The sequence below is a fragment of the Mus caroli genome, chromosome 5 (genome assembly GCF_900094665.2).
Source record: "Mus caroli chromosome 5, CAROLI_EIJ_v1.1, whole genome shotgun sequence".
Lineage (NCBI taxonomy): Eukaryota > Metazoa > Chordata > Mammalia > Rodentia > Muridae > Mus > Mus caroli.
The window spans coordinates 108,832,524-108,860,393 of NC_034574.1; the positions used below are offsets into that span (position 1 = coordinate 108,832,524).

Consider the following 27,870-nt stretch of genomic DNA (forward strand, 5'->3'; position numbering starts at 1 on the left):
TCCAGGCAGCAAAGGCAGGTTCCAGCAGTAGGCGTGGCAGGACGAATGAGCAGGTAGCTCCACCCTTGAGCAAGCAGGTTCCAGGCTGGGGGAAGGGAGGCCACAGCTTTCCATGGTTGCTGGCCCTAGAGCTCAGGTCTTCTGGCTTATACTGCAAATGCTTTACCCGCTGAGCCATCTCACAGCCCCTTTAGGCAGTGTTCTAAATGTAAAGAAAGGTTTTATTGTAGATGAGCGTCAGTTTAGAATCAAGATTGTGTGGATTTATCGATGAGAAATTCTATTATTGCTTTGTCTCTGATTAATGGTGGGCGGGGAAATGAACGTGTACAAATTAGATAAGTAGTTTATAGGCCTAACATAGGTTCTGCTTGTTTTTTTGTATTTATGACTATACTATAAATACAGTCTGGGCTGGGGAGATGACTCTTTTGGTAAGGGCTGTCTTGTGAGCTGGAGGACCTGAGTTCAGTCCCAAGTGAAAAAGTCAGGCGTGATGGTGCATAGTGGAATCCAGAGCTGGGGAACACGGGGCAGGCACCTCTCCAAATTGGTTAGTCAGCTAGCAGAAGCAGAGAGGGCTGGCAAGATGGCTCAGCAGGTTCAAGATGTTTGCTGCCACCTCTGACAACTTAAGTTCTTCACCTAGGACCCACTTGCAGGAAGGGGAGTACTGGTGTCTGCAAGTTGTCTTATGACCTCCATCCACATGCTTGGCGGTGGGCCGCACGCACGTTGCGTATGTGCGTGCATGCATGCGTGTGTGAGTGAGTGTGTGTGTGTGTGTGTGTGTGTGTAAGACATTAAGATGGAGAGTGAGGAGGACACCCACCTTGTCCTGTGGCCTCTCTTCACACATGCACACGCATGCTCCCCAGGTCACATGCGCTGAACTTCCTGCATGCCACCAGTCCGCAGATCTCTGTTCACTTCCAGATGTCCTCTTGTTCTGTGGGTATTTGTGAGTCTTACTCATAATCTGTGAGTCGAGTGAGTTTTTCCACCTCCTGTTGTCTTTATTTCAAGTTTCTCATTCAGAAGGCAGCGGTAGTATACTTTACCTTAGTCAACACCACCATGGGCCAGGTGTCCTCCGGGCCCTCTTAGGCCCACTTCCCTTACTGGAGTCTCAGAGAAGGGCAGACAGTTAACCCGTCTCTTCTGGCTCTCAGGAAACCAGATGTAAAGAGTTTGTAATGTAAATAAACTAGATGAGTGTGTAGTAGGCAGTTCTCCAGAAGCTGGAAACCCAGAGGCAAAAATTCTTTTCACATTTATGTAGGAGCAAAGGCTTCTTCATTCCGGTTGTATCCCTATCCCTTGTCTTGTGTATTTATAGACAGAGGCGTGCATGTAACATAGACATATAGAAATCCCTCCTGTGGCTCTGCCCTCCCCCTTCCCTCCACCCCCTCTCTCAGGCCCACACTCTGGGGGTGTAAGTTTTCCTGGCCCCACAAGCTAGAAATTAGAGAAACGAAAATTATCTCCTACTTCTGCAGGTGTGTATGCATGTGTGTGTATGTGTGTGCATGTGCACGTGTATGTGTGCACACATGCAACATGACTCCTACAAGGAAAGATTGTTTATGTAATTTCACATCTCAATCCTTTAAGGCAATGGTTTGAGTGGAAGAGAATAGTTTCCTCCTATATTTTATTTTAAAGATTTATTTAAAATTTATGTGTATGTGTGTGACGGTGTGCATATGCTACTGCAGTCCCCACAGAGTCCAGGAGGAGGGCCGTCTGATCCCCCCATCCCCCAAGCTAGGTTACAGGTGGTGGTGAGCCTCCTGCTGTGGGTGCTGGAAGTCAAACTGGATCCTCTGTGGGATCAGTGGCTAATGGACTTGGTAATCAATAAAACCTTTGTCAACTGCTAACACACCGTGGTTAAAGTTGCATAGAGAGTGCACTAGCAGGAAATTTTGCTTTCATAGCTTTCTAGCACAAATTGCTAATGGGATTTAGATAATTATTAGTCATAAATAATTAGGATATGTGAATGTGTCTGTACATTTCTATTCTTAGATAAGAGGAGTTGTGTGCTTCTCTGACTTCTTTGGTCATTAGTTATAAATGAGGGGTTGACAGTTTACACCCTTTGATAGGGTCACCTGGCCAAGGTCAGCTCACACTGGGCTTGAACAAATGACCGTGCCCCACCAGCTGGTGGCAAAGAGGACAGAATATCTTAGAACTTCCCAGGTGGCAGTAAAATAGACCCTAACCCATGCAGGTGATGTTAATCGAACAATGGCAGGGTCCGAGCTCTCCCTTGAGCCACTTAGAGGTTGGTTCAGTTATGTTCAGGCTGCCGACATTAGGGCCGTCCCCAGGGCCAGCTCCTTTGGGGGTCAAGGTTAAGTCACATTGTGCTTCTGTCTAGACTCAGTGTTTCCCTGTGCATCTTTGACCCGTCCAGCAGGTCCAGTTATTCGAGGGTCTCGAGGGGACCTTCTCCTAAGAACCAAATGGGGGGAGAGAAAGACAGACACCAAGTGTGATGAACTACACGGAACCAGTCTGAGTAGCATCAAGGTGTCACTGTATTCAGCAAGGCTCAAGGCTTAAATGCACAAGCAAAAGGGGAAGTACTTCTCAGCAGGAGGAATGGGGCAGCGGAAAATTTTCTTTTGATTACTACTTGGGGAAGCAGGAACTTGGTGGTATCAGGGTACATCTTGTGGTCAGGACACCCGGCGCTGACTTAGGGCTGGAACATTCTGTGGTTGCGTCAGTGGTCTGCTTTTGACCTCCTTTTCTTCTGGGGGGAAGGGGGCGCGCAGAGAGGCCCAATTCAGAGATCAGGACAATTGTGTTGTCTTAATAGCTCCCAACATGTCTTCAACGTTGCCTCTGGCACAGGCCTGCCTGTTTCCTATACAACATGACTTTGGAGTATTCTCCAGTGGGTCCTTGTAGTGAAAGTCTGTTGTCAGAGATCAGTGTCAGCAAATGCCAGCTTCACTATTTTCTGTGCTGCACTGGCCTGAGGAACAGGGTCGGGGAAGGGCACAGGGGACCCGGGGCAGGAAGTAGGGACCGGGGAGGTCAGGAAATGGGAGATTTGCAGGAATTATTTTATCATTCCAGTATTAATACGTACATGTCTGTCCTGTGTGTCTGTAAATACACGAGGGAAAGATTATGAAAACTATAAGAATATTCTGATATTCCTATTATATATCCATATGAAAAAGGAATGGGATAATGACAGGAATGTTTAATATGTTCATATCTGTTCACATATACACAAGTGAACACACCTCCATATACAAGTGAGGGAGCTCAGCTCAGCTCATCCCTCGGGGAGGAGGCGAATGGACATGCTTGAAGGGGAAGCTGAAGGAGCTTCATCTCACTGGGGAAGGGGGCCCCCAAAACTTCCCCTTCCTCTCAAACTCTGAAATCCAAGCAAAGCAAATTCGCCATCACGCTCCTCCTCCTTTCCCTCCTCCTCTCCCTCCTCCTCTCCCTCCTTACCCTCCTTTTCTTCAGCAGGTCTTGCTATGAGAACCCTGGTTGGCCTAGAGCAGAACTCATATGTCACTCACCATGCCTGACTTAAGTCTGTTTTTTTTTTTTTTTAAAGATTTATTTATTTTATTTATACGAGTCCACTGTAGCTGTCTTCAGACACACCAGAAGAGGGCATCAGATCCCATTACAGATGATTGTGAGCCACCCTATGATTTCTGGGAATTGAACTCAGGACTCTGGAAGAGCAGTCTGTACTCTTAACCGCTGAGCCATCTCTCCAGCTCCAAGTCTGTTTTCTTGATGTAAAGTCCAGTCTTAAGGGACTTTGGCCATAGTCCCCGGACCTTTGGCTTCTGTTGGAGGTACTTTCTGTCCTTTAGTAATGAGTTTTCCTACACCACCTAACTGCTGATCTAAGGCAAGGCCACAAATGCTCGGTTCCCAGGGCAGCAGTCAACACTCTATACCTGAGATCAGCCGTCTCCGCTCAGATGGGCGGGAGGAGAGACTGGCGGATAGACAGGTATCCTCAGACCTTCCCATTTCCTGTTCAGTCAAACTTGAAAAGCCGTTTTGAAGATTAGAGGAATTGCCGACTTGCCGAATCCCCCAGTGAGGGTCAGGGAGGCTAATTCTTTGATCAGCATCATTTCAAGAAACAAAGGCATTAAACAGTAAAACAGAAATTCTTAGGAGACTGGGATGGTCCCTATTGTGGAATATGCTTGGCTCTATGGAAAGGCTTCCCGCAGTGTCCTGACCTGTCTTTGCCAAGGGCAGTGCTCGGGTGCTGGTGGCTTGGAGGGACCTGGTTTCCAAACAATGAGGGGACCTTTGGAGCAGTAATTGGAAAATGAGGAAGGCCATCTCATTAACATGCAGCCTGGCTGGGACTTACCCTTCACACTGCCCTGCAGGTGGGCTGAAGGTGGAACCCGATCCGATCCCAAGGCCTGGATCCATTCGCCTCCCCCCGCACTTGAAATGTCTGACTTAGTGCTGTTTTGTGTTGCCAGCTAGCTTTCAGTTTCTCATTAATAGATTATTGGTCTTATAGCATAGATCCATGTTCAGGCTTCGTTCTCATGTCATTGTCTCTGTCTCTGTCTCTCTCTCTCTCTCTTTTTTTTTTTTTTTTTTTTTTTGGTTTTTCGAGACAGGGTTTCTNTGTGTAGCCCTGGCTGTCCTGGCACTCACTTTGTAGACCAGGCTGGCCTCGAACTCAGAAATCCGCCTGCCTCTGCCTCCTGAGTGCTGGGATTAAAGGCGTGCGCCACCACGCCCGGCTCTCTCTCTCTCTCTTAATGTAGGGCATATGTGAGTGTGTGCACATATGTATGTGTATGGGTATAGAGGCCAGAGGCCAACACAGGGTCTCTTCATCACCGAATCCCCGGTTCACCAGTTTTGCTAGCTTGGCTACCAGCAAGCCTCTGGGTTCCCTCATATGAGCCTCCCCAGTGCACCCCCACATTCAGTTTCTTATGTGGGTTTTGGGGATTCCAAATGAGGTCTCTACACTCACACCAGAAGCACTTTTCCAACAGAGTCATCTCCCCAGCCCCATTTTGCCATATATATATGTATGCCATATGTATATGTACACACACACACATATGCACTCTTATTCTTTAATCTTATTTTACAGTCTTGTCTTTATCCCTCTCCTGGTCTGCCCTCTGCCTGTTCCTCATCCCATATTTCTTTCCCCCCTCCATCTCCAAGAGGATGTCATCACCCCTCCACCTCCACCCCCACCAGACCTCCTGATTCCCTAGGGCTTTTATTTTTTAATAGAAGAAGTTCTGTTGAGTTGGGAATGTAGCTCGGGCGTGGAAGGAACATTTACTTATCTTGCACAACGCCCTGCGTTCAGTCCTTCAGTACTGCCAAGAAGTTTCTGGCATATCAGTAGCTTGTACCAGGAAATCCACCTTAAAACAGTTGTGTAATGAAACCGTTATCAACAAGCCTTGCTTGCCTTTGGGTTGTGTTATGCTTGCCCCCCGACCCCCATCGTTAGTAAAGCATTGGTATTTCTTGACAGTGTGCCATTTTATCCGAGGTTTAAATGCCTGGGTGGGCAGTAATCAGTGGCCAATCAGCTGGTGTCTGATGGGGGTGTCTGCACCCCCTGGAGGGGAATCGAGATTGTGCTGTGTCCATTTTCATTTCTGGCTTTCCAGGTGGATGCCAAACTCCCCATTGGGACCCCAGATTACATGGCTCCGGAAGTGTTGACTGTGATGAACGAGGACCGAAGGAGCACCTACGGCCTGGACTGTGACTGGTGGTCTGTCGGAGTTGTTGCTTATGAGATGGTTTACGGGAAGACCCCATTCACAGAGGGAACCTCCGCCCGGACCTTCAACAACATCATGAACTTCCAGGTAAAGGGTCATTAGAATTTGTACAAAGCTGACGTGCAAAGCAGAGCAGCTTTGAGCTTTCTCTTGAGGGCCAGTCATTGGGAGGGTGCCTCAGTGTGTTAGGTCATACCAGCGAGGAAAAAGGGCTGCCATCTTAGCTCGATCTTTTTAATGCTTTCAAAATGCATTTTTAAAAAGATTTATTGCTTCTTCTTCGGGAAAACACCAAATGGCGGATGACGCCGGTGCAGCGGGAGGGCCCGGAGGACCCGGGGGCCCAGGATTAGGAGGCCGCGGCGGCTTCCGCGGAGGATTCGGCAGCGGTCTTAGGGTCCGCGGACGTGGCCGAGGCCGTGGCCGTGGTCGAGGCCGCGGGGCTCGTGGAGGTAAAGCTGAAGACAAGGAGTGGATCCCTGTCACCAAGCTGAGCCGCCTGGTTAAGGACATGAAGATCAAGTCCTTGGAGGAGATCTACCTGTTCTCCCTGCCCATTAAGGAGTCTGAGATCATTGACTTCTTCCTGGGTGCGTCCCTAAAGGATGAGGTTCTGAAAATCATGCCAGTGCAGAAGCAGACTCGGGCTGGCCAGCGCACCAGGTTTAAGGCTTTCGTCGCTATTGGGGACTACAATGGTCACGTTGGTCTTGGTGTTAAGTGCTCCAAGGAGGTTGCCACTGCCATCCGAGGGGCTATCATCTTGGCCAAGCTTTCCATCGTCCCTGTGCGGAGAGGCTACTGGGGGAACAAGATTGGCAAGCCCCACACTGTTCCATGCAAGGTGACAGGCCGCTGTGGCTCTGTGCTGGTGCGTCTCATCCATGACCCCAGAGGCACTGGCATTGTCTCTGCTCCTGTGCCCAAGAAGCTCCTGATGATGGCCGGTATAGATGACTGCTACACTTCAGCCAGAGGCTGCACTGCCACCCTGGGCAACTTTGCTAAGGCCACCTTTGATGCCATCTGCAAGACTTACAGCTACCTGACCCCCGACCTCTAGAAAGAGACTGTCTTCACCAAGTCTCCTTATCAGGAGTTCACTGATCATCTTGTGAAAACCCACACCTGAGTCTCTGTTCAGAGGACCCAGGCTCCAGCTGTGGCTACTACATAAGGATTTTGTACAAGAAAAATAAGAGAATTAAGTCTGCTAAAAAAAAAAAAGATTTATTTATTGTTATATGTAAGTACACTGTAGCTGTCTTCAGACAGACCAGAGAAGGGCGTCAGATCTCATTACAGATGGTTGTGAGCCACCATGTGGTTGCTGGGATTTGAACTCAGGACCTTTGGAAAAGCAGTCAGTGCTCTTAACCGCTGAGCCATCTCTCCAGCCCCTCAAAATGCATTTTGAGTTCACGGTTGTCTTATGTGCATGAGCGTGAATCTTGGGGTCGACCAAATGGCTTCTTAGCTCCCTTCTTTTTCAAACAGTCCCGGGAAACTGAACCAGAGAGATGGAGGGACGACTTGAAGTGGGGACAAAGTGAGCAGAAGAGTTAGGCTCGTAGTCACATATGTCTGTATATACACACAAATACTTCTGGAGTAGAAGTGAAACCACCCTCTAATGCGTAGACTCGTGCTCCATGAAGCCCGTTTCTATAGGCTGTGATGAACCTGATTTAGTTTAAAGGCGTAAAGAGGCCTCATTCCCTCAGATTCTGTAGCACCCAATTTTCATTTCCTTGGAATGGCTGATGTGGGGTTTGGTTGTTGGTTTTTTGTTTTTTTTTTTTTAATGTACAAACACTGTTAGCGAGGCTTCTCTTGAGTTGCAATTGCTCTCTAGATAACCTTGGAGCTACTTTCCAGCCTCCACTTCAGTCTGCTCAGTCAGTTACCCAGGCTCAGTAGAGCCGCACTGGGCACCGCTGGGGACCAGGTCATCAGCCGTAAGCAGAGAGCCATCTCCACTTTCCCTCCTCATCGCACCTCAGAAACCACATTATTGTCCATAGAGAATTGGAACACAAGTGGGTGGTTGGCGGCAGTTGGATCGGGAGTTCAAGGTCCCCCCTCTTTGGCTACATTTTGAGTTTGAGGCCAGTCTGCGCTATATGACACCCTGTTCAAAAAAAAAAAAAAATGCCAAGAAGTGAGGAGTGCAGCGGGAGCGTTGCAGAAGAGAATGGCTGGTGGGGAAGCAGCCATCGAGAGCTGTGGGATGGAGCTGGGTCTAGGCCGAGAGAACAGCGTGAGGCAACCAGGGAGCTGGAAATAGCTCAGCTCATTGCTGTCGGACAACAGAGAGAGAGATGGGGAGCATGCACGAGCTTAGCCGGGGGAGCATGCACAGGTCAAGTCACAAAGGACGTTGAGCCCCAACAAAAGGACTGGGCCCATTGATGTGAGCAGGCTGGAACATGCCTTTGGTCTAAAGTTTTGAGAGTACAAAACTTTATTTAAAAAAAAAAAGAATGAAAAGAACCTGCATGTACGAGAGATTTCTCCTCCTTACTTCAGGACATGAACCGAATCACGGCTAAGGAAATCTTTTTTTTTTTTTTTTTTCCCTTTTTTTGAATAGCGGTTTTTGAAGTTCCCAGATGACCCCAAAGTTAGCAGTGAGCTCCTTGATCTGCTTCAGAGTCTGCTGTGTGTCCAGAAAGAGAGACTGAAGTTCGAGGGTCTCTGCTGCCACCCTTTCTTTGCCAGAACGGACTGGAACAACATCCGTAACTGTAAGTAACTCGCACTCCTTCAGCCGGGGTCTGGGATTGAGAACGATGGCAAAGCTGCCCGAAACCGACATTGAAGAGGGCCTTCAATTATTTACAGCCATAGAGAGAGCTAAGGATACAGCCGTCTTCGATGACTATAACCATCTTCGCAGAAGTGGGTCGGTTACCAAGCCCCGTCTCTCTATGGCCACCAGCACATTTCTAAGAGTTAGAGGTGCAAGTTGGCAGAGTTCAAGGGTTGTTCCTGGGCCTGTCAGGTCCTTCCAAGAGGAAACACAGCCTGGCTATTTCATCTTCCTAAGGGGAGTGTGATTGGGGGGTGGGGTGTGTGTGAAGAGGCAGAGGTTGGCAGCTGGGGCTCTGCCTGGGACCCGAGCCTGGCATGAGACCCAGAACACCTGTGTTGATACACTTCCTCCAGCGGTGCTTCTCTTTGCTCAGAGCATGTCGAATCTGAACCCGCATACATTCAGGGACTCAGTCACACCTCACTGTATAATCAGTGTAAACTGAAATCAAGTCATTAAGAACAAGAATCTGATTTGCCATCAACAGCACCAAGAAGCGCATTCGTTTATTTATCCTTATGAATCGGTGATTTTTGTTCTGAAGTCTTTTTCTATTTACTGTGTTGTTGATTGAAGGTGACCCCGTGACCTAGCCCAGTGATCAACACAGAGTAAGGTGTTGGCTCTCCTGTTGCACGTTGTGTTTATTTTATTTTTGGTGCTGCTGGGAGACAGGGCAAGTAGAAGCTGGTTTTTTTTTTTTAGGTGGCAAGTCTGAGCTTCTAATTGGAGCTGTGATTACAGGTTGAAAGTTCCTAATCAAAAAAAGAAAGAAAGAAAGAAAGAAAATACTCCAATATCTGAAAGTTTAGAGCATCAAGATGATATCCCAGGTGGAAAATTCCCTCCTGAGTGCCTGCATTAAATATATAAAATTACCTCTGTGCTTAGACATGTATTTAGGATGAGGGACTCTGTAACCTCTTATGCCATCAGCTGAGGTGTAAGAATGGCTAGCATCTTGACTTTTTCCTGTTACTGCAGTAAAGTACTCAAAGAGAAAGGGTCTACTCTGCTCACAATTCAAAGTTATAGACCAGCTTTGTGGCAAAGTCAGAGTGGCGAGAGCTTGAAACAGCTGGCAGTTCATATCCGCAGGCACTGGTGGTTGCAGCTCAGCTCTGCTCTGCTCCTCTCTCAGCTCGAACAGTCCAGGCTCCCACCTAGGGAATGGTGCCGCCCACAGTGGGCGGCTCTTAACCACTTGAGTTAACACAAACAAGGTAGCCTCCCACAGGTGTCCCATTTCTTAGTCTAGGTTTTGTCTGGTTGACAACAATATCACTGTTGGGATCTAGTATTTTGAGCCAGAGGCCGTTTTGATTTTTCTCTAACCACCTGCTGAGGTATTTCAGCAGACTGTATTTCTATAGAGCCTTTCTGACAGCTTTTCTTCTGTGTGCTAGCCTTCTGTCACTGTGGTAAAATATCCAAGGAAAATCAACCTGAAGTGAGAGAGAGTTAATTAAGGCTAAGGATTTTCAGAGGTTCCAGCCCGTGGCCTCTGTGCTTTGATGCCCTGGGCCCGTGGTGGCTTAGTGCTCCACAGTGGGAGCATGCAGTGTGAGGCTCATCTACCTTGTGGCAGGTGGGAAGCCCAAAGAGGGGAGGAGTTGTACCTCAATATCCCCTTTGGGGTCCTGCAGTGACCTCACCCACCCACCAAGTCCGGCTTAACGAAGGTGCCACTACCTCCTAGGAGTGCCATAGTATGGTGACCAAGCTTTCAAACCATGGCCTTTGAAAAGAGACGTTTAAGCCCTAAGCCATAGCATTGGGTAGACACGCTGGTTCATTGTTTTCTAAGATTCAGACAATTCCCTCCCAGTTTCCCGAGATGAGACTTTCTAATCAGTAATATATTTTCATTTGCTCGTAGAAAGATTTGATAGACTATCCTTTAGATGTTATTCAAGTCCTTAATCTTTCCTTGTCTTGCCTTTTTTATCTCATCTTCTTGAACAAGCAATTAATGTTTTTATGCATGAGCTTGCTAATTATCCCTAACAACACACTTCCACTTAGGTGAGTCGGTGAATGGTGGTTAATTATCTGAGTAACTTTATTTTGTGTTTTGGTAGCACTTCATGTTGGTTTTGCCAGGAGAGTTTACCCTCCCTGATTGGGAGGGGGCGTTGGTCCCAGGGACAAGGGACGATGCTCCTCCTTTTTGGATCTCTAAGTCCAAGGCTGCCCAAGTTTGTCTGAGTACAAAATGACACATCAGTTGCATGTACGTTGCAAGCGTCATCCTGTCTGCTTTCAGTCGCGTCTGAGAGACCTGCCTCAACACCTGATATGGAAACGTCCCGAATAGTCATCCTGATGTTTCATTTAGGGACTCGGGGACCAGAAACAGCAGCATAGGGAAGGTGCTCAGCATAGACACAGTGTCCCTCCAGTGCTTTGAAAGAAAGATTTTATTTACTTATGTGCGCACTTATGAGTGCAGTGGCCTTCGGAGGCCACAGATGATTGGACAGCAGAGGTCTTTCAGAAGGTGGAGAAAGGGCTGCAGAAGTGGCTCACTAATTAAGAGCACCTGCTGCTCTTCCAGAGGACCAGAGTTTGGTTCCCAGCACGCAAGCACACACACCTGCTGCTCTTCCAGAGGACCAGAGTTTGGTTCCCAGCACGCAAGCACACATGCGTGCGCACACACGCATGCACCCACACGTACACAAACCCAAATCCAGAAAGACCTCGAGACTTTTATTGACTGCCAGCTCCTGGTGTAGTGAGTGGCTCCAAAGATTTACAAAACAGGTTTGCTTACAGAAATTCTCTTAATTTCAGTCAACCTTGTATTTGGTACTATCAGACTTCAGAAAAGTTGCAGAACTGACACGGTACCTCTGGACCTTAGAGCTGACGCGGCACCTGTGGGGGCTCTTGCTTCCTCTGTGGATGGCTCTGACAGAACAGCGACTCCCTTGTCAAAAACTGAGACTAAAATTGTCTTATAATATTCTACTCAAACCAGCTTTTACCACGCGGGTCCCTCTCCTGTCGCAGACCAGATCACATGGTGTTTGTTTTGAGGTGGCTCATTCCAGTTTAGGGTAGCTCTCTCAGAGGCTTGGTAGGTGCCCGGTGAGCCCCGACCATACAGAGATGATATGGCATTCATCCGGTGCCTGCTAGCAGGTGTTTCTCCTTTCTCTTTGTGTGTTTGCAATCAGCTCACGGCCTTGTGAATCAGAACACCGCGCCGTACTCGAGATCTGAGCTGTTTTCTAACATGAATTACGCCTTTGTCCAGCTCTGTCCCTCACAAACACACGCGGAGCTACTCTCATCAGCCCAGAGACCTCATGGCCATCAGCCTTCCCAAGTTCACGGTCAGTGGCATCAATGCCTTGTGATTCCTGGCCTGCTGAACACTTCCGCTTCCCACAACAAGATATTGTTCCTTGATGAAAGCAACATTAGCCTCTTTGCAGTCTCACCTCTAATTCTTCTTTTTCTTGTTGTAACCAATGAAAGAAGCGCTTAACACAGCAGGTAATAATCGTCGAAAATGCATTATCTCAAGAGGTGGTCCTGGCGGGATACAGACATGCAGTTTAAGAAGGGTCCAGGCAGGTTGATTGACAACACGGGGTGGGGGGTGAGGAAGGTGGGGCGTGGTAGCAGGGGAGGGAAGACTCACTTCTTCTTCCCCTCAGGGGCAGGCAGAGCATCCTTGCCCTCCTAGGTGCAATAGCCATTGACCCAGGCATCTGACCAGTTCAAGCGTTTTTATTCTTCTGCTAAGGCAGTGACTCTGAGCAGTTACTGTCGCACAGGTGTGTGTTCAGGCACCCTTGCATGGCTCAGATGGTTCCCAGTTTCATGTGATGATGGTATGTCCTCTGTCTCTTGCTTGTGACATTATTTCAGGTCTGAGCTCCAGGTCTCAGCAGGGACTCTTTAACCCAGCAAGCTGCTCAGGGCTATGTAATGCTGCCCAGTGTTTCAGATTCTTTTTAACCTGGCTTGATTTCTCTAGGGTCCTGGGAGCCAGTCGGGGCTCTCCACTTTCATACCTAGGGGGTTTCCTGGCCGCTGTCTGCTCCCATCAGTGGGAAGGTTTTGGTGTCTGGCACTTCCCCAGAGCACATCTTTTAACATGTTTTCCCTCAATGGAACTGGCACACAGGCACCTTTCCCCCAAGGCCTCCACGTCTCAAGGATGACAAAGGCGTGACCGTGAAGTCTCTACTTGAGTGTCATCGGGGGTGGGGGTGGGGGTGGGGGCGCTTTCACTCCTGACATGGTCCTTTCCCTGTTCTCAGCATGAAGCAGTTCTTGCCGGATTCTTGCGGTTTTCCAGGTCCGGTAGCATTTGTTAGCAGGGAGTACAGTTTGTTTTGATCCAGCCATAGTGACTCAGTGGCGAGCCCATGCTGACAGCACATTGAGCCAGTTTTCCAAATAGATGTCACTTTCCCTGCTCTCCTTGGCCTCGGGAAGGTGGGAGCTGTACTGTAAGAATCTGCTCACACAACTGTAAACCTTTGGGATGGGAGGGTGCATCCGGCTGAAGAGGAGGCACCCTTTGCCGAGGGACAGTCTTGAAAATCTTGTGTATAAAGTAAGCGCCACCATATAGCTTCCTCTTTTTAATATTGCAGACCTTTAGCAGTGTGGGGTGCATTTATCTTATCTCACTGTAAGACATTGTAATATGTCACATGGTATTGCTTCAAAACCCTTGGGTGTTAGATCCATCTTACAGATGTGGATAATACTGTAACTTGCTCAAGCTCATATAGAGAACCAGTGTGGTTTTGAGTCCCGTGGATTGTTAATCTTAAGGTTTCCTGCTTTGTAGGTTCCCTCACTGAGTTACTGAGTCACACATGCCTGACCTTACCCAAAACACAGACCGTAGACTGTCTGTGTAGACTGGAAACCCTTCTCCACTAAGGAGCATCTGCCCTTGTGATCCTTCGAGTCTCAGAGCTAAGCTGGGAAAGGACATGGGACTGATGTCATGCCTTAAAAGTTTGGATCTGCAGCCCCAAGGGCGTGGCACAGACTGTCCTGCTTATTTAGAGTAGGGTCTCCCAACTTGGGCACTGCTCACGTGTGAGGACAGACGATTCTTGGTTGTAGGGCTGCTGGGTAACCTGCAGTGTTCCTCTCAGTATCCCTGGCTTCTACCCACAATGCCAGTTAGCATCCCCCTTCTGTAGTTGCGAGACTCAAAAAATGTCTCCAGATGTTGCTCTTGGTCTCTTGAGGGGGAGAGTCAAGGGATTCAGTTGTAGCCGGTGGAGAACTTCATGAGGAAGAACAACATTCCAATAATGTTAATTCCCCAAGACTGCTACTGCTAACGAGCCCTGGAACTGTTGCCGGGGTCAGTAGGACGTTCCTACCCGGACTGTGGATTTCTACTCGGATTCCATGGACCAATAGCACTGTCGTCACCTGGGAGCTTGTTAGAGATGCAGAGGCTCGGTCCTAAGTTGGAAGCTATGTTTTAATAAGATCCCTCGGTGATCCCTGTGTATATTAGGGTTTACAAAGCTACAGGGGAGGAGAAAACCAGATGTGTCAGGCATCTCTTCTTGCTCATCTTTGAGGGTCTTCCTCGTTTTGACTTTTAGGCTCTGCATGGGAGGAGGATGTTTTTTTTTTTTTTTTTGGCTAAGGACTCCCATGGGTGGATGTAACTGCTAAGAATTGTTGACTTAATTTTAAATTTTTTCATTTATTTATTTACAAGAGTGTGTGTGTGCATGTGTGTGTGTGAGAAAGAGCATATGTGTTTATGTGTGTGAGTATTTATATGTGAGTATGTCTGCAAGCATGTGTGTATATGGGTGTGAGCATATGTACGTGTATAAGCATGTGTGTATGTGAGCATGTGTGTTTATGTGTGTGGGTGTATGTGTGTGTGATCATATGTGTTTATGTGTGTGAGCATGTGTGTGTGAGCATGTGTGTGTATGTGAGCATATGTGTGTGAGCATGTGTGTGTGTGGTTTTGAGGGGTGTACACATGTGCCTTGGTGGTATGAGAATGGAGGTCCGTGGACAACTTGCGAGAGTCAGTGGCCTCCTTTCACCATGTGGGTCCTGGGAATTGAACTCATGTCATCAACTTGGCAGCAAGCACCTTCACCTGCTAAGCCTGCTCACCAGCCCAGAATTTTTGGATTTTTATGCCGTACTCCTGAGGCATGTAAAGCTTTTCCTTCAGATAGACGGTGCATCCTTCAAGATGATGCTATAACCTCTTCTTCATTTGATAGCCAAAGGGAATTTGCTTCTTTCTCTTGGTTTCCAGTTCACTGTTGTCTCTCCCTGTCAGTGAAGGATGGGGTAAGCATCCTTCATTAAGACCTCTTAGGCAAGTATTAGATTGGAATGTTAAGCCCCTGCTATGTGCCAGGGATCTGCACATAGTTTCCCGTTTAACTTTCTGGTCTATTCTATGGTAATGTAAAATACCATCACCTCCTGTCCTTCAGACCATGTCCTTGCTCTGCTTCTTAATAACTTAGGTGTTCAAACTGGCAGGATATTTCTGCAGATCGTTGAAAAGAATGAAGCCAAGGTTTCGTAAGACCCCCGTCTCCAATGGCTATTTCTTGTGGACAGCATTTGTCTCCCTCCCAAACAAGACTCCCTTATAGTGGCAACACCTGCCTTCCGTTTCTGTATTTGAGCGTTTCGCCTGTAACACAGCGCGTTGTGTGGTGTGATCACTCGCTCGCTCTTAGCCTCTTTCAAAGCTGCCAGGTTCAGAGCTCCCATTGCCTGGCCAGGCCTCTGGAAATGCTTCATTTTGTCAGCTACTGTGAAGAGGATGCAGGTGAGCCTCTCTTTATGGCTCGGCTGACCCTGAAATGTGTCTCTCTGCCAGTCTCCTCCTGGCCTGCGTAGGAACCAGAGGAAGCAAGGAAGAAAAACTGCAGCCCCCTGGGTATCAGCAGCTGGGAGCAGGAGGCTGAGGGGAGGGTGGGTTGCTATAGAGCATGCAGGAACTTAACTGGCTGGAACGTGGCAATGGAATGACAGAGAGATCCAGGCAGGACTTGGTAGCCTCTTAGGGAGTAGGCAGGGGATATTTATGCGTCTCCTGGGGGCTGTTCTGTTTTTACACAGTAAGTGATGAAGAGGAGAAATAGGCTAAAAGGAGCTAACTGCTTATGAATTAGGATTATGGCCCTTTTCTCCTTAGCAAGAGTTTGGAGGCCACATCCAGCGATATTAAAAGTATATATTCTGCATTATAAATGGAGACAACTTACTCTAGAGAAGACTGCAGTGTTAAGATGCAGGAGCGTTGTGATCTGGGTGAAGGGTATTTCAGGCTCAGGAAATAAAGTACTGGTTCAGAGTCCAAACAAGGGAATCTTGGTCTGTGGCCTATGGAAGGGTGATCTGGGAATCTCGGTTTCCTGGTGGGCTTAGCGAGGAGAGTCACGTGGAGCGTTAAGGGAGATGCGCTTCAGGAAGGACTAGAAGGATTTGTTCTCCAAAGACTTGGTTTTCTAGACACTGACTCGTAGGGAGTCTCCTTACTGTTTTCCCCATACCTAAGGCCCCTTGTGACGTGATGGACCGTGTCCCTCCGACGTGTGCCCCTCCGTGGGTCTGCTTTTTTTTTTTTCTGTACCCCTCAGCCCAAGCCAGTGGTCCAGGCCCAGATTTCAACTGGATCAGTTCCAAATGAGATAAGAAAATGCTTTTTTATGGAGAAGATGGGCCATGAGACTAGGTTTGTTAGGGAACCCAGAAATTGGACACCCCCACCCCCCATTCAGCTCTCGATTGCTGAAAGCTCTTTCATAAACAAGCAGGCACGGAGATGATTTGGCCAGAGATTTGAAATTATATTAAACATCTGGGACTCTGTTCAGCAGCCAACTCTCTAATCAGTTCTATGAAGAGTGTTGATTGCATTCACGCTCGTTCTCCGAGGGTGAAGGTTGGCTGGAAGCAAAGGGGACTGTTGCGGAAGTCGCAGGGATGACATCCTAAGGACAGAGCAGGTGGCACAGGTGGTCCATGGCTGAGGGGGTGGTGGCCATGGTTTCCGTTGTGTTAATCCAGAGACAATAAATATGGCCAGTGTTATGCACCCTGGTGGTGGAGACTCAACTTGTAGCACTCAGAGGTGGAGACCTGAGACCTCCCTGACCAAGACTGACCCCTAGGTGCGAGGAGTGTTCAATAACCTTTGAGGCTGATAAATCTGTCCATCCCACAGAAGACCGTTAAACTTGGATTCATAGGCAGGCTGGCCTTGCCGCAGAGGCCTCTGGGAGCAAGGACAGGAGCCAGTCGGCTGAGTGCCTGCCAAGTCTGGATGCCGGCATCGAGAAGAGGAGGTGCTGAGCTGGGACCTGAAAAGGCACAGAGTCCTACCTCCTAGTTAGACATGGTCAGCTATCGCTCAGTTCTGCGGAGTGCCGTGAGCTCCTTCCTCGCGGAAGGGGCAAGTGAGGAGGAGACCGGGTGTGTCTGTCTAATTCTTCCCCCTTGCAGGAAGGAGGAGGCAGAGTCGTTGCTCCCTAACCAGGATGGGACAGAGAGGAAAATACCTCCACTCCAGCCATGGGACACAGCTTTGTTGAAGAATAAGAGACACACATGTCCATGTGTACAATTTAAACTTGGATATGCATTTAGACGTGTGACGTCACCACCAGGTGGAAGCCGAATAAGCACCCTCCCCCCCCCTGCAAAACATATGAATTAGGATTTATAGACCATTTCTCCTCTCCCCCGTGACCCTCCATGCCCTCCCCTTTGTCCTTCCTCATCCCGTCCTTTGTCACTAGGAACAACAGAACTGACCCCGAGCTTGGTGGGTAGTTCTGCTTGTATCCCTAGAGTTCCTGTCTGTCTTCTCATACTCCACTCTGTTGTCACGTTCCTCCTGCTGAGGTGTGGCCCACAGTTCACTGCTTTTTGTTGTTGGGTTGGGGAGTCTGTTGTTTATCTCATTGCCTGCCAGGGGACATTGGGGTTGCCTCCAGCTTTTGGCCCCTGAAATATGATTGCTCTTACCACGTGTGCAATGGTTGGCAGACGCATGCATCCATTCCTTTCTCTGGTCTAAACAGGGATGGAGTGGTCAGATGAGCTGGTACACATGTTGACCTTTTCCATAGCAGTTGCTCCATTTTACACACCCTTCACAGCAGTGCCGTGAGGCTCACTAGGACTCTGAACGGCTGGACCCAGAGTCATCCGTGTCTTGGGGTATAGTCAGCTGTGGAGGTAGGCTTAAGTTGTCCTCCTCTACGATCTCGATGTGAAGGCTTAGAGGTCTGGGGAGACAGCTCTGCTGGTAAAGTATGTGCTAGTGCAAGCAGGATGACCTGAGGTTAGATGCCAGCTCCATGTAAAAAGACAGACTTGGCTTGCTCCCATGATCCCAGTGCTGGGGAGGTGGAGACAGGAGGATAGCTGGCGTATGTGGGCCAACTAGTCCAGTCAGATTGGCAAGCACCAGGATTAGTGACAGACTCCGCTTCAAAAACTAAGGTGGAGCGTGATTAAGATACTGGACATTGAATACACACACACACACACACACACACTCCTGTACCCACAGTTACATATATCCAAATACAACACACACATGAGATCTTCTGAACATTCATACATACATGGTCAAACACACACATACACGCACACACATACACACACGCACACACAAACTGACACACTCCTGTACCCACAATTACATATACCAAAATACAACACACATGAGATCTTCTGAACTTTCATATATACATGGTGTCTCTCTCTCTCTCACACACACACACACACACAGCTATGTATGACATTGGACTTGGTAAAGAAGCTATGCCACTATCCCTTAGAATACACTCAAATTCAGAATTTTCTCCCTCACCTCAGCAGGGGTAGAGAGGTTTGGCGCTTGTTCCTCTGGCTCCTGTAAACTGCAAAGTTAGCTCCGCTGGCCTTGCAGGGCACAGTCAAAAGCACCGCAGTGTCTCGAAACACACAAGATGCATACAAATGTAGGGAGCACACATTGATGCCAGGAAGAGATGTCATTGGTCACTCCCGAGGAGCTGAGGCAGCATCTTCACTACTCTGACGTTGTTAAGCCAGCGTCAGCCTGCCTTTCTCTTTGAGCTGTGCCGGGGTAACCAAAGGGTGGGTGTGCTAGTACATGGGAGGTGGAGTAGAGTGTCTGAAGAGCAGCAAGTAAACGGCTCGGAGATAGAGACCAGCCTGGGTGTGGAGCGCATCAGGAGGGAGACTGGAGAGGAGGTGCTGGTGGGGATCTGGATGGCGTCAAACTCATGGACCAGTTTTCACATCACAAGAAGTGAGGTCAGGGGCTCTGTGCTCCCGAGTGTCATGTGACAGCGAGCTGACAACCCATCCTTGGTGATGCTCACAGAAAAGGGGCACATGGACGCCCAGAAGGCCGTGGGTTTATCTGCCAATCAACAAGAAACACAGGGGACAGACACCTTACATGATGCTCCAAGGGAACTGGCCACCAAGACCAGAGTGTGAGAAATTCTGCAAGGTTCCTTAGACAGATCCGTTCTTTTTCCTCTTAAGGAAGAAGAGTGTTCAGGTTGAAATAGACATCAAACAAACTAGAATAGGAGCCCGCTGGTTTCTGACTTAAACAAAGAGGTGTCCTTTGAAACATGAGGGGAAAACTGAACATAGGGTCAGGTGTGGGGTGGGCAGTTTGTCACGGGTGTGTGTGTGTGAGGCCCTGTGGTCATGTGTCTTGCTTTTTTTTTTTCCCTTAAATATTTTAATACATTTATGTATGTGTGTTTGTATGTGTGTGTGTGTGTGCCTGTGTGTCCCATGGTGCACGTGTAGAGGTCAAAGGACACCTTTTGAGAGTTGACTTACTTCTTATCCCGAGGAGCCTGGGCATCACTTAGGGGTTTGGCTCTCACGGTGAGGCTCCTCACCCCCTGAACCACCTCACAGGTCCTGGTTATGTTTCTGCTAAGGCCTTTCTCTAGGACTGGTGAAACGGCTGAGCAGGTGAAAAAATCTACTCTACGGCGTGGTGGAAGGAGGAAACGGACTCCCGAGAGTTGTCCTCTGTTCTCCACCTCCACGCTGTCATGCACCCCCATGCCATACATACCTGCGCTCAGAACAGGGACAGCAACAACAATAGCAATAGTTCTTAAAAGTTCTTATCTGTAGATAGTAGTTCTCAATTGACAGTGAACATGACAGTCTTCAAGGTTTTTTTGATAGGTTGGGGGTGCCGATGTGGGTAGAGACCAAGGCTATGTGTAATTCTGCAAACCCCATGTCTTAGTCAGGGTTTCTATTCCTGCACAAACATCATGACCAAGAAGCAAGTTAGGGAGGAAAGGATTTATTCGGCTTACACTTCCACACTGCTGTTCATCACCAAGGAAGTCAGGACTGGAACTCAAGCAGATCAGGAAGCAGGAGCTGATGCAGAGGCCATGGAGGGATGTTCTTTACTGGCTTGCTTCCCCTGGCTTGCTCAGCCTACTCTCTTATAGAACCAAGACTACCAGCCCAGAGATGGCACCACCCACAAGGGGCCTTTCCCCCTTGATCACTAATTGAGAAAATGCCTTACAGTTGGACCTCATGGAGGAATTTCCTCAACTGAAGCTCCTTTCTCTGTGATAACTCCAGCTGTGTCAAGTTGATACAAAACTAGCCAGTACAGGGCTGGTGAGATGGCTCAGTGGGTAAGAGCACCCGACTGCTCTTCCGAAGGTCCAGAGTTCAAATCCCAGCAACCACATGGTGGCTCACAACCATCCGCAACGAGATCTGGCGCCCTCTTCTGGAGTGTCTGAAGACAGCTACAGTGTACTTACATATAATAAATAAATAAATCTTTAAAAAAAAAAAAAACAAAACTAGCCAGTACACCCCACCAACGAGGACTTTCCCAGTTTTAAATGCCAAGATGCCACTGATGGGAGACCCTGGACTGAAGCATCCTGCTGCAGCAACAGTGGGTGCCATGTTTGTGTCAGCTGTCAGCAGACTTGCCAGGAGAGGGCCGGAGCTGGGGGACAGCCATCTTACTTCTTAGATATCTGTGGGCGTGAAAGTTTTGGTTTTTTTATAAACATTTATGAGTAAAAAGCCTCAGCCAAGTGCAGTGGCACATGCCTTTAATCCCAGCACCCAGGAAGGTAATGAGGCAGCCATTGAGTTCAAGGCCAGCCAAGGTTACATACCATGTATCCAAGAAAAAAAAAAATACAAAATTTTCAGGTGTTGGAAACCGAGATGAAGAGGACCACAAAGAATGCAGCCTCTCCGTGCTCATGGATGCACGTGATTCAGGGGAGAAGCATTGAAAATCAAGATTGCTGGGGTTTGGGAGCAGATCCAGGGGTTGGGAGTTGGGATGGGATACAGGAATAGAGACACACCTCCTGCCTTCTGCTGAAAGGTGTCCCAGTGGATATCATCGGACAGAAACCCTCCAAATCCAGACCAGTAGAGAAGTGCAGTCATGACTCTCTTGCAAACTGGAAATGTTCCTCTTTTGAGTATTTCTAGCCTAATGTAGTTGCTCACGGATTGCTGAACACCTAGCCAAGGGCGAGTGAGGAGGAGTCGATCTATGGTGGAAAAATCTGGTTCAGTTGCTGGCCAGAGGTGGAGGGAGCACATCTCTAAGTGTATAAGTTTTTGGGAGGAAAAGTACTTCAGTCACAGAGTACTTAATATTTTTAAAGATTTATTTGGTTTTAAAGCAGGTTTGTGTGTGTGTGTTTTCCTTGCATGGATGTCTACGCACCAGATGCCTCTCTGGTGCCATTGGAGGTGAGAAGAACGGCTCACACCCTGGGACTGGAGTTGCAGACGGTTGTGAGCTATGGATGTGGGTGTTAGGGATTGAACCCGGGTCCTCCGGAAGAGCAGCCAAAGCTCTTATCTGCTGAGCCATCTCTCCAGCCTGGGTTTTTTCTTTTTAATTTTCAACTATTTATATGTATGGGTGCATTTATTTGCATTGGTATGTGCACATTGAGTGTAGGTACCTGAAGAGGCCAGAAGAGGGCGTCAGATCCTCTAAAGCCAGAGCTCTAGGTGGTTGGGAGCCACTAGATAAAGGTGCTTGAAGCCAAACTGTTGTCCTTTGGAGGGACCACAACTGTTCATCTCTCCAGCCCCCAAGCACTTAACGCTGAGGTCAGAACACTCCAATCCTGCCACCCATGGCGATCCTCACCTGAAGGGATATTGGCCTAGCTGTTAGCGGACAGGTGCCAGCATTCTTTAGTTGATTAATTGATGGAAGCAAACTTTCCTATGCTAATTTCCTTATTTATCTCAAAGACAGCATGGTAAAAATTGATCACCAAGACAGTGTTACCTTAAAGTCTATTCCTGGCTCTCTGGGGAGTCGAGGAGACGAGGTCACATTTACTTACGGCTGTCACAAACTGGTCGTTGTGCTCTGTCAGATTCTTGATTCTTGTATAATGTGAGGTTGGGTGGCTCAGGTTATCCTCACTATTCTGTACCCCGAAGAGAGGGGACCAGGGGGTGGGCCTGAGGCTCTGGGCAATGGAATCTCTTCTCATGGGCTGGATTACACATGTCTATTTGACTTAACTTCCTTGCCTGCATTGTTTCCGTGAGACCTCAGATAAAGCTGTCTTTCACGTCTTTCCACTCTAGTCCTTCTCTCATAGGAAGAACCCATCCCTGGGTGTTTCCGAGGTCCCTGCTCACCACATCCTCCCTCTTGGAGCCAGTCGTCACTCACCTCCCGAGTGTGCAGTTGGTCACATTGACTGTTACAGACATCTTGGGCAAAATTCTAGCACCGACCCCCTTCTGTCCACCACTATAAAAGATTGCATCTGTGCAGTCTGCTAAAGTCTCTCCCTGATATTATCTTCAGTCAAGTTCAATCCTGGACTCTCTCTTCAAGATCAGCCTTACCCACAGCTCTCTTGGACCGCCACTCCAGCTATGGGCTTTAAAGCACCTCTCTTCCCCACTCGAGTTCACAGAGGGAGCTTTTAGCTCTTGAGATTCCATCCCTCCCATGCTACCAGCTTTTTGGAATATTCAGAAACCCTTTTATACCTCTGCTTTTCACACCTACAGCCCGACCCCTTAGTGATGCAGACAGCTCCCTCTCCAGCTCAGAGCTTCCTTTATCGTGTAAGTAAGATTTTTTTTTTTACATCTTCATATTTGAGCGCACGCTCTGCTTTGTCCATCAAGGGGCAAGACACCATGAAGCTGGAGTGAACTGAAAGCGCCTTTGATTGTAGCTCATTAGCTGACCGTTACCAGCATCAAGTGGCAGTGCTCACTGCCCATCCAGACAAGGTTCTGATTTGTGACGTCATCACACCCTTTACTCACGCCTTTGTCCTTTGTGACACAGCTTCTGCCACAATCAATTCAGTACAGTGTCTGTCAGTCACTCGGATGAGTGATTAAGAGTTCAGGAGTAGACTTAGCCCCCCTCACTCTCCCCCCTTCCCCTCCCCCTCCTCCTCTCTCTCCCTCCCGGACTCCCCATCTCCCCTTCCCCCCTCTCCCCCCCCCTCCCTTTGCTCCCCCCCAACCTCTCCCCCTCCCCCTCGGTTTTTGGAGACAGTGTCTTGCTGTGTAGTCCTCTTCAGCTTTGTAACTATTGCTTCTCCTGCCTCAGCCTCCTAAACCATGGGAGCCACCACGCCTGGCTTTTCCTTTCTCACCCTTTTTTGAGAGATGCCGGTTCTTCATGCGCAGATGAGCACTCTGAAGTATATCACCACCTGAGTTTCATACAAGTGCTGTGTTGCACGGAGTGACACATCAAGTCTGAGAAATTAGCCCACATCCCGGGGGTTCTTGTCACGCGTTCCTCCAACAGAATCCATATTAAACACCGACTGAGGGCGGCGGGGTGGTGCTCTGATAGGTGTTCAGCAGCGCGCGTGGCATTCCAGGTCTTCCTTAGCAGAAAGGAGATTCCCCTGCAGAGAGCTAGAGACAGTAGACCCAACCAAGACAGGCTTGTCTGCGGCTGTAGAAAAACAACAGGTGGGAATGGAGAGTTCAGTGGGCCGTGAGCCAGGAGGGCAAGGGCCCTTATGTCACTTACACCTCTTACGGCAAGACACCTCTTAACTTCACTACTGTTTAAAAGAAAACATGTTTGAAGACAATACATTTTCCCCTCTAAAGATTTTAATGAATGTCAGGATTAGAGAAGAGAGGGTCGGAAGGAAGGAGGACTTGGGGTGGGGGTGTTTATGAAGGGAAATTAACTACAGTCCTTAAAATAGCCTTTGTGTCTGAGAGCCTCGTTCTGTCTTATAACCAGGGGTGGGGTGGGGCTCCCCTCAAAGTTACCTCTGCCACTAAGGAGGATGTGCCACGCCTCCACCCCAGACATTGTTGGTTTATTTTTAAAAACACAGGGAAAGCTCCCCCCACCCCCGTTTTTCTCCCACGTTTTACACTGAGCAGAGGCTTAATGTCTTGCTGCACATGGACTTGTCATTCGTCAGTGTGGTAGGCATGTTGTGTGAGGAGAGCCAGCGACTCCATGACAGATACCTTGACAGTGTACCGGAAAATATTCACATAGGGGCTCATTAGCATACTTTTCAGATGGAACGATCTCGGCTTTAAAGCCTTTTCGTTCCATCCAAACATCAGGCACTGGCTGGAGAGGCACACTCAGGCCATTCAGACATGCCTTTGCTCGATACGTGCCCGGTCAGCAGCATCACAATGTGCTGGGTCAGTGTAAATGTAACACACTGCTCATCACCGTTTCAGTGAGATACTAATTCCTTTTTTTTTTTTGTTTATTTACACGTGTGTGTAGTGTAGGAGCTGCCACATGTGCTGCCGCCGTGCACGTGTGTCAGTCACAGGGCCATCTCCTGCAGTCAGTTCTCTCCACTTTGCGTCCTCCTGAGGCATGGTCTCTCTTGCTCTTCTTGCTGCTGTGCTGCATTCTGCAGGCCGCCTCACCTGTGAGCTTGTAGGCGTTCTCCCGTCTCCATCTCTAGCTCCATCACAGGAGGGCCGAGAGTTCGTCCGTGGAATCTGAGCTCGGGTTGTTAGGTTTGCGTGGCAAGCATTTCTACCCACTGAGCGCCCTCCAGCCTCATCCTCCCCTCCTAAATTGTATAAAGGTCAACACAAAAGAAAACAAAACAAACCATGTGGCATACAACGTCCAAGAACTATTCCCGGCTTCCTGCCTCTCCCATCAGTGTGGTGTCAGACATGTAGGTTTTAGGCTTGAGTGGGGTTTGGGTTTTTTGTTTCCATCTGTATCAGAAGTGAAGTAGTTCACTAAGGGAAGATGCAGAGGGGACAGGGGTATGCTACACTGCTCCTTTGGCTTGGCTTCAAGAGGGCGAGAAGGGACCCAGAGGCTGAGGGTGAGGTTGCCAGTGACCTTTTTGAGAGCGTGCTCTCTCGGAGCTCAGGGTGATGGAGGGCTGTCTACCCGGCCCCTTCCACATGCTGCTCTCTGGGATTCCATCCGTCACTCCCTCCGCTCCCAATGAAGCTGTGGTCCTCAGACTGTTCCCTGGGTGCCAGAGGGTGATGGATCGGGCCTCTTCTGTGTTGACAGTGGGCGTAGTCTCCACTTAAGAGGGTCCGCTAGGCTGTCTTCTCCCGCAACCCCCTCCTGTCTAACAAATTTGTCCCGACCCTACACGGTTGTTTCTAGATGTCACATCCAGGCTTTTAGCTTTCTCCCTCTGTGTGTGTCTCAGAGCTCCTGTGCCTCTGTCTCCTCGCCACCGTGGGGGTGGTCTACAGGAACTCCCTGAGCCAGGCGCCTGTGATTCACCTAGGGTGGGGCATTTCTAGCCAGCAGACCTTGCTGACCCTGCATCTACAGAGAGAGCGTACTCCTCAAGTCTCCCTGGTGGGTCACTGAGCTTATCTGTAGCTCATTTAACCCGCTGACCTGGTTCCCTTTCCGTTTTGCTGTGATAAACACCGGGACAGTAGCAGTTTTGGGGGAAGGAAGGCTTTATTCAGCTCAGGCTTCCACCTGATGGTCTACTGCTGCAGCCGTCGAAGCGTGAACTTGGAGTAGCCAGTCACATCACGTCCGCAGTCCCCAGCAGAGAGAACGTGCGCATGCGCACTGTTGCTCAGCTCATTTCTTTTATACAACTGAGGGCTCAGACCCAGGGACTCAGGCCATCCATTTTAGACTGGGGCTCCTCACGTCCATCATCAACGAGAGCATAATCACAAGAAACCCTCAGGCCATCCTGATTTGGACAGTCTCTCCTTGGGACTCTTCCCAGATGATTTCAATTGTGTGACGTTGACAGTTCGTTAGATCTGCATTTAACATTGAGTTTTCAACTTTACTCCTTTAAAAAAAACATTTCTTTTTATCATTTGTGTGTGTGTGTGCGCGTGTGTGCGTGCGCGCACGCGAGAGTGTCCCGGCAGGCCTCCCGTAGGGAGATACAGGTGGTTGTGAGCTGCCTGCAGTTCGCTGTGGGTATGGGATCAGGTGATCTCTGCAAGAACAGCATCTGCTCCTAACCTCCGAGCCAGTAACAAGACCTTACCCTTCTGCATGCCTTTCAGGTGTTCTTGGTTCCTCATTCGTGGGTTAGAATATCAACTTACTTCTGTGATAAAGCAATATGTCTACTCTGTTTGGTGTTTTGACACAGAGGCTCGCTGTATAGCCTAGGCTCACATAGAACTCACAATTTTCTTGCCCTAGCTAGGTTTCTGGTGTGCGCCACTGTGACCGCCTCTCCTGGCCCTTCAGGTCACTTTCCTCTTTCATCGTGTTGGCGCGCAGCCTTGGCATGTCCCCAGGATACTCTAGAACTCCTGTTCTGCAGACTATGGGGACGCGCCAGTGCACCTGGCTTAGCTTGCTCTTTTCTTAGGCTTCAGAGAGCTGGCTCTCTCACCTCAGTCTCAGTGCACTCTCTATGGAAGAAGGGTAGCCCTCCCCCTGGTGGAGTGTGTTCACAGGCTCAACACTCTTCATTTCCCACGCTCCCGGATCCTGGGGCACTACCCATGTAGCCAGGTGCCCCAGCTGCAGTTTCTAAGTAGTCACCATAGCTCTTCCCTTCTAAAGGGCCTAGATGAGGGGGTGGGCATCCTCACCCTTCTTGGGGAGTTGGCTCATTTCTGGGCCACTTCCTCGGCTTTGAGGCTGCGACTTCTCAGGCCGTGTGAGCGCAACCCCATGAAACCTTCCTTTACCGAGGACCCTGTTCTGAACTGACCACCTGGCAAGAGGTCGACGTCTTTAGCTTTTAATCTGTGCTATCAGTTCTCCCTTCCCTCAACTTGAAAATTATCTGACCTTCTTTCTTTCTATATCCCCCTCCTACTCCCACCCCTCGGTGCTGGGGATTGAACTCAGGGTCTTGCCCATGCTAGGTAGCATTCTACCATTGAACTATATTCTCAGCCTCTTGTGCGCACATGTGTGTGTGTACATGTGTGTATGTGTGTGTATGTATGTGTGTATGTGTGTATGTATCTGTATGTGTGTATATGTATATATGTATATGTGTGTGTATGTACGTGTGTGTATGTGTGCATGCAGGTGTGTGTTTCTGCATGTAGAGGCCAGTGGACAGTCTCAGGTGTCGTTTCTTAGGTACCATTCACCTTTAAAAAATGAAAACAATGTTTTCTGTATCTGGTTTTTGTCTGTGTCTGTGGCTGTGCCTGCATATGTTCCAGATGCTTGTGGAGGCCAGAAGAGGTCATCAGCTCTTTGGAGCTGGAGAGAAAGATGGTTATGAGCTGCTGTAAGGAAGGCAGGAATTGAACCCTCATCCTGGAAGAGTTGAAAATGCCCTTAACCATGGAGCCACCACTTTAGCTTTTCTCCTTTCTCTCTCTGAGATGTGATCTCTCCCTGGCCTTGAACTCCCCATGTAGGCCAGGCTGGCCAGCCATGGAATGCCAGAGATCTTCCAGCCTCCACCGCTCCACTCAGTGCTGGTGATGAGGCTGTGCCATCCTGCTTGGCTTTATTTATTTGTAACCTGTGGGGATTGTTCTCAGCCCCTTATGTTGGCTGACTCAACTCCCCAACCTCCCCACAACCCTCAGAGACTGAGTCTCACTATGCTCCTTGAGTTTATCATCTGTAGCCCAGGCAGGCCCTTGCCCTCTGATCCCCCTGCCTCAGCCTCCCGAGTGACTGGGTGATAGGCCTGTACTGGCAGCCCAAGCCTCTTTTCTAATCTTGACCGCAGTAATGCTTTGAGCATGGCAAAACTTTACAGATGAGCCTTATTTTATAGTACAGAAATTCAGAAA

At 48.8% G+C, this 27,870-nt stretch overlaps 1 protein-coding gene and 1 pseudogene across 2 annotated transcripts in view; both read left to right on the plus strand.

Moving 5' to 3' along the window:
• Cit (citron rho-interacting serine/threonine kinase) overlaps positions 1–27,870 on the plus strand; it is a 162,268-nt gene that overhangs the window by 34,431 nt on the left and 99,967 nt on the right. The window contains exons 8-9 of the mRNA XM_021161971.2: positions 5,673–5,876; positions 8,383–8,536. Coding sequence (XP_021017630.1) covers positions 5,673–5,876; positions 8,383–8,536 — 358 coding nt within the window. The remainder of the gene's footprint in view (positions 1–5,672; positions 5,877–8,382; positions 8,537–27,870) is intronic.
• Positions 6,067–7,016, plus strand: LOC110294018 (annotated as a pseudogene). Its single transcript, XR_002377912.1, has one exon. The product of XR_002377912.1 is annotated as a 40S ribosomal protein S2 pseudogene (transcript).